The sequence below is a fragment of the Nothobranchius furzeri genome, chromosome 2 (genome assembly GCF_043380555.1).
Source record: "Nothobranchius furzeri strain GRZ-AD chromosome 2, NfurGRZ-RIMD1, whole genome shotgun sequence".
Classification (NCBI taxonomy): domain Eukaryota; kingdom Metazoa; phylum Chordata; class Actinopteri; order Cyprinodontiformes; family Nothobranchiidae; genus Nothobranchius; species Nothobranchius furzeri.
The window spans coordinates 102,174,151-102,185,933 of NC_091742.1; the positions used below are offsets into that span (position 1 = coordinate 102,174,151).

Consider the following 11,783-nt stretch of genomic DNA (forward strand, 5'->3'; position numbering starts at 1 on the left):
CTTAACTTCACCAGCAGACACCAGTAGGACTAGTTCATCTTAACTTCACCAGCAGACACCAGCAGGACTAGTTCATCTTAACTTCACCAGCACACACCAGCAGGGCTAGTTCAGTTTAACTTCACCAGCAGACACCAGTAGGACTAGTTCATCTTAACTTCACCAGCAGACACCAGTAGGACTAGTTCATCTTAACTTCACCAGCAGACACCAGTAGGACTAGTTCATCTTAACTTCACCAGCAGACACCAGTAGGACTAGTTCATCTTAACTTCACCAGCAGACACCAGTAGGACTAGTTCATCTTAACTTCACCAGCAGGACCAGTGGAACCAGTAGGTCCAGTAACACGCTGGTCGTGTCTCCACCAGATACTGAGCGAGCTCTGCAGATGATGGAAGCCTGTCATGCTGATGCTGTTGATGAGGTCAAAGGTCGTGCAGAGAAACTGCTCAACATCTTCCAGAGTGACCTGTTCCAGGCTCTGCTAGGTAACACACACACACACACACACACACACACACATACACACACACACACACACACACACACATACACACACACACACACACACACACGCACGCGCACGCGCACGCACACGCACGCGCATGCAGACGCACGCACACACACACGCACGCACGCACACACACACACACACACACACACATGTTCCTCTGTGGGGAGAACCTTCCAAATCAAATCACTTTTATTGTCACGTCACGTGTGCAGGTACACCGGTACATGTGAGTGAAATTCTTGTGTGCGAGCTTCACAGCAACAGTTATACAAAAATACAGTAACGTAAAAACAAGCACATATAAAAATGGCTAATCTAAGTAATAATATGTATAGTATGTAAGGTATATACATTACTAAATGTGTGTGCTAGTATTTATTTTTCTACGTGTGTGCGTGTGAGTGTGTGTATAGTGTGTGTATACGTATTTAACAAATGAATAAAGTAAACAATTAGATAAGAGAGGTTGGTATGTGCAGAGCAGTGGCATTCATGTACAGTATGGAGTGTGTAATGTTGGAGTTTCAGTAGTGAGGGTGAGGTGTCTGCCCCGTGTTCAGCAGTCTGATGGCCTGATGGAAAAAGCTGTCTCTCAGTCTGCTGGTTCTGGACCGGATGCTGCAGAACCTCCTTCCTGATGGAAGTAGTCTGAACAGTTTATGGCTGGGGTGACTTGAGTCCTTGATGATCCTTCCCGCTTTCCTCAGGCACCGCTTCCTGTAGATGTCCTGGAGGGAGGGAAGCTCACTTCCTGTAATCCTTTCTGCACACCGCACTACTCTCTGGAGAGCTTTGCGGTTGTAAGCGGTGCTGTTGCCATACCAGGTGGTGATGCATCCAGTGAGGATGCTCTCAATGGCACAGCGATGGAAGGTCCTGAGGATGCGGCGGCTCATGCCAAATCTTCTCAGTCTCCTGAGAAAGAAGAGGCGCTGCTGTGCCTTCTTCACTGTATTGTTCGTGTGCACTGACCACGTAAGATCCTCAGCCAGATGAACTCCAAGGAAACGGAAGCTGCTCACCCTCTCCACAGCGTCGCCGTTGATGGTGTCCAGAAGGACAACATGTGTGCAGCGATCTGACTGAAACCGCTCCTCAGTAGAAAACACCTGGCAGTCCACCTGGAGCTCACCTGAAGACACCTGAAGGACTCTCAGACCAGGACAGACTAAATGATCTGGTCTGATGAGACCAGGACTACTCTGTGTCTGTGGTGTGAAGGTCAGGAGTCACGTTAGGAGAAAAGCAGGCAGAGTTCATCAGCAGGCCAACACCATCCCTACAGTGAAGCACGGTGGTGGCAGCATCATGATGAGGAGATGTTCTTCAGAAGCAGGAACTGGGATGGAGAGACAGATGAACGTAGAGACGCTCTGGGTTAGGACTAGGACTGGGGCACACATCTGAGTGACCTGTAGTGTCCCAGCCAGAGCCTAGACTTGGATCTGATAGAACATCTCTGGAGAGATGGGAACATGGCTGCTCCGACGCTCCCATCCATCCTGATGGAGCAGGAGAGGAGCTACAGAGTCCAGGGGTTGGGAGTTGTAACTGGAGGGTTGTCGGTTCAAACCCAGGCTCTGTCAGTTGTTACTTTCTGTTCAGTTTATTCATAAAGCTCCAAATCGTCTGAAGGGACTTCACACCTTAGCATTCCAGTAGAGGATGAATGAATGAATGAATGAATGAATGAATGAATGAATGGCTGACTGACTGACTGAACGAACGAACGAACAAGTGAATGACTGACTGAATGAACGAATGAACGAACAAGTGAATGAATGAATGGATGGCTGACTGACTGACTGACTGAACGAACGAACAAGTGAATGAATGAATGAATGAACGAACGAACAAGTGAATGAACGAATGAACGAACAAGTGAATGAACGAACGAACAAACAAGTGAATGAACGAACGAACGAACAAGTGAATGAATGAATGAATGAATGAATGAATGAATGAATGGCTGACTGACTGACTGACTGAACGAACGAACAAGTGAATGACTGACTGAATGAACGAATGAACGAACAAGTGAATGAATGAATGGATGGCTGACTGACTGACTGACTGAACGAACGAACAAGTGAATGAATGAATGAATGGATGAATGAATGAATGAATGAATGAATGAACAAGTGAATGAATGAATGAATGAATGGTCCAGATAGGTGCTATAGGTTATTTATCATTACTTATGAACGAGTGATCGCTCAGGTTCTAATATTTCATTATTCATAAAAATCTAAAAAACATTTTAACGTTATCATTATGGGATGTTGGGCTAGACTCTAGAGGACAAACGATTCTAAGTCATGTTGGAAAAAAGCTTTAACATGTGACCAAGTGATGCTCTCTGATTGGCCCAAGTGTCTCATAAACCCACCCACTTATCTGTGTGTGTGTGTGTGTGTGTGTGTGTGTGTGTGTGTGTGTGTCCCAGACATCCAGGAGTTTTATGAACTCACGGTGTGTGAGAACCAGACAGCGAACCGACCACATACACCTGCACAGGTATGATCACACACACACACACACACACACACACACACACACACACACACACACACACACACACACACACACACACACACACACACACACACAGACACACACACACACACACACACACACAGAGACACACACACACACAGAGAGAGAGAGACACACACACGCATGCATGCATACACGCACAGCAACACCCGTCTCTGTTACCTAGCAACAGCTGCAGCAGCGTCACAGCATCACCGGGGCAACAGCTGCATAACACCATGGCAACAGGAGCCCAACCCCCCCCCCCTATCCTCTCTCTCTGTCACTCTGAGTGAATGTCTCTTGACCTCCTCCTGCTCTACTCAAGGAGGTGCCCCCCCCCCCATCGCCAGCACCGTGGTGCTCCTCTTCATCACCCCTCCTCCTCCTCCTCCTCCTCCTCTCGAAGCCGACAGACGGAGGGACAGAAGTGTCGAGAGAGCATCGACACAGAGAGAGAGGGAGGGAGAGAATGGGAGAACAAGTATGAGTGTGTGAGGGTGTGTGTGTAGAAATGTGCGTGTGTGTGTGTAAGTGTGTGTGAGTGTGTGTGGGGGGGGATATGGACTGCCTCTGTATTGTCACCACCAAGGTAGGAGCTGAGTGCCTCATGCAGCCGCCAAAAAACACACACACACACACACACACACACACACACACACACACACACACACACACACACACACACACACACACACACACACACACACACACACACACACACACACACACAGATGCACGGATGACACACGTGTGTGTGTGTGTGTGTGTACATCTGTTGCTTCATTCAGCATCCTGCTGTCACGTGTGTGTTAGCGTAGCCTCATTAGCCAGAGCATTTACTTGAAGCTAGCTGTTAGCCGGACGGGATCAGCCAATCAGAACTCCTGGTTCTGGTTCTGTTAGACGAGCGGAGTCCAGACTGCAGGTGGAGTCGGATCTGAGGGATAGGGTGGAAGATCTACGGACCTGCAGCCTGGAGAGGAGACCTCCTGGTCCAGGATCAGGTTCTGGCTCAGTTACTCTGTACTTCAGCCTCTCTGTGTCTGCTGCTAAAGGTCACTGACCCCTGACCCTGACCCACCAGCTGGTCCTGCACCTGCAGAAGACCCGGCGTTAGCTGAGGAGGGACAGGACCTGCTGCTGGTTCTGTATGGACTCTAAGCAGATGTCAGGAAGACCTCTAACCTTTTCATCGACACATCTGGACTGTAGCTTCTCAGTTGTTTACGTTTGTTCTGGTTATCTTTCTTAGCTGCTTTTGACCTTGTTCATGTACGTTGTTGTAGCTTTTGTGTGTTTGTGTTTAGTCTTGCTGCGTTTAGTTTTTTATAAATAAAGTTGGTTTGGCTGCATCCACGTCTCACAGGTGTAGATCAGGTGTTGCAGTTTGAACTCTGGTTAAAACAGGTAGATCAGATCCTAACGTGGGTCACTGTCCTACATGTTCTAGTTGTTTCTTTGCTCCAACTCACCTGAGTCAGTGAGGAAAGCAGCTCTGATTGAACAGGTGTACCTAAAAATCACTATCAATGTCAGAAATGAAGAAAGCTCCTTGGATCAGAAGCGGAACAGCTTCAAGAAACCAAAGTAGTCAAGTTACATGAGTTACATGTCCTTTTATTCTCTATTGGACAGCTGCTATCGCTAACGTGTCCTTTTATTCTCTATGGGACAGCTGCTAATGCTAACATGTTCATTCATTCTCTATGGGACAGCTGCTATCGCTAACGTGTCCTTTTATTCTCTATGGGACAGCTGCTAATGCTAACATGTCCTTTTATTCTCTATGGGACAGCTGCTATCGCTAACATGTCCTTTTATTCTCTATGGGACAGCTGCTAATGCTAACATGTCCTTTTATTCTCTATGGGACAGCTGCTATCGCTAACATGTTCATTCATTCTCTATGGGACAGCTGCTATCGCTAACGTGTCCTTTTATTCTCTATGGGACAGCTGCTATCGCTAACACGTTCACTCATTCTCTATGGGACAGCTGCTATCGCTAACGTGTCCTTTTATTCTCTATGGGACAGCTGCTATCGCTAACGTGTCCTTTTATTCTCTATGGGACAGCTGCTAATGCTAACATGTGCATTCATTCTCAATGGGACAGCTGCTATCGCTAACACGTTCATTCATTCTCTATGGGACAGCTGCTATTGCTAACATGTCCTTTTATTCTCTATGGGACAGCTGCTAATGCTAACATGTTCATTCATTCTCTATGGGACAGCTGCTATCGCTAACATGTCCTTTTATTCTCTATGGGACAGCTGCTAATGCTAACATGTCCTTTTATTCTCTATGGGACAGCTGCTATCGCTAACATGTCCTTTTATTCTCTATGGGACAGCTGCTATCGCTAACACGTTCATTCATTCTCTATGGGACAGCTGCTATCGCTAACATGTCCTTTTATTCTCTATGGGACAGCTGCCAATGCTAACATGTTCATTCATTCTCTATGGGACAGCTGCTATTGCTAACATGTTCATTTATTCTCTATGGGACAGCTGCTATCGCTAAAATGTCCTTTTATTCTCTATCGGACAGTTGCTAATGCTAACATGTTCATTTATTCTCTATGGGACAGCTGCTGTCGCCATCATGTCCTTTCATTCTCTATGGGACAGCTGCTATCGCTAACACGTTCATTCATTCTCTATGGGACAGCTGCTATCGCTAACGTGTCCTTTTATTCTCTATGGGACAGCTGCTAATGCTAACATGGTCATTCATTCTCTATGGGACAGCTGCTAATGCTAACATGTCCTTTCATTCTCTATGGGACAGCTGCTATAGCTAACATGTGCATTCATTCTCTATGGGACAGCTGCTATCGCTAACGTGTCCTTTTATTCTCTATGGGACAGCTGCTAATGCTAACATGGTCATTCATTCTCTATGGGACAGCTGCTAATGCTAACATGTCCTTTTATTCTCTATGGGACAGCTGCTAATGCTAACATGTTCATTCATTCTCTATGGGACAGCTGCTAATGCTAACATGTTCATTCATTCTCTATGGGACAGCTGCTATCTCTAACGTGTCCTTTTATTCTCTATGGGACAGCTGCTAATGCTAACATGTGCATTCATTCTCAATGGGACAGCTGCTAACGCTAACATGTGCATTCACTCTCTATGGGACAGCTGCTATCGCTAACGTGTCCTTTTATTCTCTATGGGACAGCTGCTAATGCTAACATGTTCATTCATTCTCTATGGGACAGCTGCTATCGCTAACGTGCCCTTTTATTCTCTATGGGACAGCTGCTAATGCTAACATGTTCATTCATTCTCTATGGGACAGCTGCTATCGCTAACGTGTCCTTTTATTCTCTATGGGACAGCTGCTAATGCTAACATGTTCATTCATTCTCTATGGGGCAGCTGCTATCGCTAACACGTTCATTCATTCTCTATGGGACAGCTGCTATCGCTAACATGTTCATTCATTCTCTATGGGGCAGCTGCTATCGCTAACACGTTCATTCATTCTCTATGGGACAGCTGCTATCGCTAACATGTCCTTTTATTCTCTATGGGACAGCTGCTAATGCTAACATGTTCATTCATTCTCTATGGGACAGCTGCTATCGCTAACACGTTCATTCATTCTCTATGGGACAGCTGCTATTGCTAACATGTCCTTTTATTCTCTATGGGACAGCTGCTAATGCTAACATGTCCTTTTATTCTCTATGGGACAGCTGCTATCGCTAACATGTTCATTCATTCTCTATGTGACAGCTGCTATCGCTAACGTGCCCTTTTATTCTCTATGGGACAGCTGCTAATGCTAACATGTTCATTCATTCTCTATAGGACAGCTGCTATCGCTAACGTGTCCTTTTATTCTCTATGGGACAGCTGCTAATGCTAACATGTTCATTTATTCTCTATGGGACAGCTGCTGTCGCCATCATGTCCTTTCATTCTCTATGGGACAGCTGCTAATGCTAACATGTTCATTCATTCTCTATGGGACAGCTGCTAATGCTAACATGTTCATTCATTCTCTATGGGACAGCTGCTATTGCTAACATGCCCTTTTATTCTCTATGGGACAGCTGCTAATGCTAACATGTTCATTCATTCTCTATGGGACAGATGCTATCGCTAACGTGTCCTTTTATTCTCTATGGGACAGCTGCTAATGCTAACATGTTCATTTATTCTCTATGGGACAGCTGCTGTCGCCATCATGTCCTTTCATTCTCTATGGGACAGCTGCTAATGCTAACATGTTCATTCATTCTCTATGGGACAGCCGCTATCGCTAACGTGTCCTTTTATTCTCTATGGGACAGCTGCTATAGCTAACATGTTCATTCATTCTCTATGGGACAGCTGCTATAGCTAACATGTTCATTAATTCTCTATGGGACAGCTGCTATATTTAACATGTTCATTCATTCTCTATGGGACAGCTGCTATAGCTAACATGTTCATTCATTCTCTATGGGACATCTGCTATCGCTAACATGTTCATTAATTCTCTATGGGACAGCTGCTATAGCTAACATGTCCTTTTATTCTCTATGGGACAGCTGCTAATGCTAACATGTTCATTTATTCTCTATGGGACAGCTGCTATCGCTAAAATGTCCTTTTATTCTCTATGGGACAGTTGCTAATGCTAACATGTTCATTTATTCTCTATGGGACAGCTGCTGTCGCCATCATGTCCTTTCATTCTCTATGGGACAGCTGCTATAGCTAACATGTGCATTCATTCTCTATGGGACAGCTGCTATCGCTAACGTGTCCTTATATTCTCTATGGGACAGCTGCTAATGCTAACATGGTCATTCATTCTCTATGGGACAGCTGCTAATGCTAACATGTCCTTTCATTCTCTATGGGACAGCTGCTATAGCTAACATGTGCATTCATTCTCTATGGGACAGCTGCTATCGCTAACGTGTCCTTTTATTCTCTATGGGACAGCTGCTAATGCTAACATGGTCATTCATTCTCTATGGGAAAGCTGCTAATGCTAACATGTCCTTTTATTCTCTATGGAACAGCTGCTAATGCTAACATGTTCATTCATTCTCTATGGGACAGCTGCTAATGCTAACATGTTCATTCATTCTCTATGGGACAGCTGCTATCGCTAACGTGTCCTTTTATTCTCTATGGGACAGCTGCTAATGCTAACATGTGCATTCATTCTCAATGGGACAGCTGCTAACGCTAACATGTGCATTCACTCTCTATGGTACAGCTGCTATCGCTAACATGTCCTTTTATTCTCTATGGGACAGCTGCTAATGCTAACATGTTCATTCATTCTCTATGGGACAGCTGCTATCGCTAACGTGCCCTTTTATTCTCTATGGGACAGCTGCTAATGCTAACATGTTCATTCATTCTCTATGGGACAGCTGCTATCGCTAACGTTTCCTTTTATTCTCTTTGGGACAGCTGCTAATGCTAACATGTTCATTCATTCTCTATGGGGCAGCTGCTATCGCTAACACGTTCATTCATTCTCTATGGGACAGCTGCTATCGCTAACATGTTCATTCATTCTCTATGGGGCAGCTGCTATCGCTAACACGTTCATTCATTCTCTATGGGACAGCTGCTATCGCTAACATGTCCTTTTATTCTCTATGGGACAGCTGCTAACGCTAACATGTTCATTCATTCTCTATGGGACAGCTGCTATCGCTAACACGTTCATTCATTCTCTATGGGACAGCTGCTATTGCTAACATGTCCTTTTATTCTCTATGGGACAGCTGCTAATGCTAACATGTCCTTTTATTATTCTATGGGACAGCTGCTATCGCTAACATGTTCATTCATTCTCTATGTGACAGCTGCTATCGCTAACGTGCCCTTTTATTCTCTATGGGACAGCTGCTAATGCTAACATGTTCATTCATTCTCTATAGGACAGCTGCTATCGCTAACGTGTCCTTTTATTCTCTATGGGACAGCTGCTAATGCTAACATGTTCATTTATTCTCTATGGGACAGCTGCTGTCGCCATCATGTCCTTTCATTCTCTATGGGACAGCTGCTAATGCTAACATGTTCATTCATTCTCTATGGGACAGCTGCTAATGCTAACATGTTCATTCATTCTCTATGGGACAGCTGCTATTGCTAACATGCCCTTTTATTCTCTATGGGACAGCTGCTAATGCTAACATGTTCATTCATTCTCTATGGGACAGATGCTATCGCTAACGTGTCCTTTTATTCTCTATGGGACAGCTGCTAATGCTAACATGTTCATTTATTCTCTATGGGACAGCTGCTGTCGCCATCATGTCCTTTCATTCTCTATGGGACAGCTGCTAATGCTAACATGTTCATTCATTCTCTATGGGACAGCCGCTATCGCTAACGTGTCCTTTTATTCTCTATGGGACAGCTGCTATAGCTAACATGTTCATTCATTCTCTATGGGACAGCTGCTATAGCTAACATGTTCATTAATTCTCTATGGGACAGCTGCTATCTTTAACATGTTCATTCATTCTCTATGGGACAGCTGCTATAGCTAACATGTTCATTCATTCTCTATGGGACAGCTGCTATCGCTAACATGTTCATTAATTCTCTATGGGACAGCTGGTATAGCTAACATGTTCATTAATTCTCTATGGGACAGCTGCTATAGCTAACATGTTCATTCATTCTCTATGGGACAGCTGCTATCGCTAACATGTCCTTTTATTCTCTATGGGACAGCTGCTAATGCTAACATGTCCTTTTATTCTTTATGGGAACATTGCTAATGCTAAAATGTCCTTTCAATCTTTATGGGATAGCTGCAAACGCTAACATGTTCATTAATTCTCTATGGGACAGCTGCTAATGCTATCATGTCCTTTCATTCTTTATAGGACAGCTGCTAATGATAACATGTCATTTCATTCTTTATGGGAAAGCTGCTAACGCTAACATGTTCTTTATGGGACAGCTGCTAACGCTAACATGTTCATTCCTTATCTATGGGACAGCTGCTAACGCTAACATGTTCTTCATGGGACAGCTGTTAACACTAACATGTTCATTCATTATCTATGGGATAGCTGCTAATGCAAACCTTACTAATACATTTTTAAGGGGAATGCTAACGTTAATAGCTTCTGCTAACAACTGCTTTCTACTGTATGCTCACAGAAATATCGCTACCAAGATGATGAGACTCCACCTGCTGACCCCAGCCCTGGTCACATGACCCACGGACGCAGTGCAGAGCTGAGCCGCACACACCTGGAAGGATACACACACCCAGCTGCACTCACAGTACGCTTACACACACACACACACACACACACACACACACACACACACACACACACACACACACACACACACACACACACACACACACACACACACACACACACACACACACACTACTAATGTAGTTGAAGCACACTCAGATGTGCTGTATAAATGAAGCTTCTTTCCCTTATTTTCATATTTTGAACACAGGTGATTTGATTCTTCCGGGTCGTGATCTTGTGCTGCAGGTGGAGATGTTCAGGTATCTCAGAGTGTAAATGAGTGAATGTAGGATGCAGCAGGATGTGGACAGTCGTGGTTTGGTGAGAGCTCAACAAGCCTTTCTAGATGATCCAAGTTGAACTCTAACCAGGTGTGGTTAGGGTTAGGATGGGGGAAATGAGTAGAGTGGCTGGATTTACCTTGTAGGGAACAGGTGAGGAGCTCCTCATCAGAAGGAGTCAGTAAAGGTGGCTTTGACATCACGACTCCTTCCATGGGAGGTGTTTCAGACATTCTACCAGGAGGAGACCTGACGGGAAGGATTTGATTATTTCTGTAACCAGCTGAGTGGACCAACATCTCATTCTCATTCACAACAACAACCTGGCCGAGAGAAAGCAGGAGGAGCAGTCCTATCAATGATGTCATCATAATCTAAAAAGGAGGGGGGCTGTCATTGTGACCAGGGTGTTTATGTTTATGTTTATGTTTATTTAGCAGACGCTTTTATCCAAGGCGACGTACAATTTATAACCTATAGGGCATGTTGTGATGTGTGGGGGAAACCGGAGTACCCGGAGGAAACCCACGCATGCATGGGGAGAACACGCAACTCCACGCAGGAAGGCCGCAGCCGAGTTTCGAACCTGCGACCTTCGTGCTGCGAGGCAACAGTGCTAACCACTGCACCACCGTGCAGGGTGTTCTATGCAGGAGCAGGTGATGCCCTAGGCTTAGAGTACAGGAATCAACACTGCTGACAAAAGTAAAGACATCCTAATTCCATTGTTGGTTCTTTTTAAAACACAGAAAGGTTTCTCTTTACCTTGCTGACGTGTCGTTTGCCGACTGTAAAACTTCCTCAGAGCTGACGCTGATGGTGGCGTCACTTCCTTCTCCGTTTATCCGCGGGCAGCAGAGGACGTTGTCGCACTCTGCTGCCCGCTCTCCCCTCTCCGACGATGCAGTCCCATGCGTGGTCCAGCGTGTAAACTCCATCGTCTCTGTTCATGGTCCCACATCCACGTCTCCTTATCTCTATAGCTTCTTTTATCCATCTTTTGTGTTTCTGTTGTTCGGTGTTTATGATCCGTGTGCTGTCCCAGTCCATTACATGGTTTTCTCTTGTGCAGTGATCTGTTACGGCTTACTTCTTTATTGTGCTTTCTGCTTCTTCTTTTGCTGCTCTTGTGTGTTTTCCACTTGTTTCTTTCTCACACTCCTTTCTATGTTCTATTGTTCGTGTG

The 11,783-nt window shown here is 45.0% G+C and overlaps 1 protein-coding gene across 3 annotated transcripts in view; it reads left to right on the forward strand.

Annotated features, from left to right (window-relative positions):
* The first annotated feature begins 375 nt into the window (after positions 1-375).
* LOC107374534 (disks large homolog 4) overlaps positions 376-11,783 on the forward strand; it is a 76,333-nt gene continuing 64,925 nt past the window's right edge. Inside the window, exons 1-3 of one of the 3 annotated variants that reach the window (XM_054737638.2) lie at positions 376-491; positions 2,964-3,034; positions 10,207-10,332. In XM_054737638.2, coding sequence (XP_054593613.2) covers positions 392-491; positions 2,964-3,034; positions 10,207-10,332 — 297 coding nt within the window. In that variant the 5' untranslated portion in view covers positions 376-391. Of the gene's footprint in view, positions 492-2,963; positions 3,035-3,435; positions 3,645-3,674; positions 4,060-10,206; positions 10,333-11,783 lie in introns of those variants that run through there. The other 2 variants (XM_054737639.2, XM_054737641.2) reach the window with 2 other exon arrangements.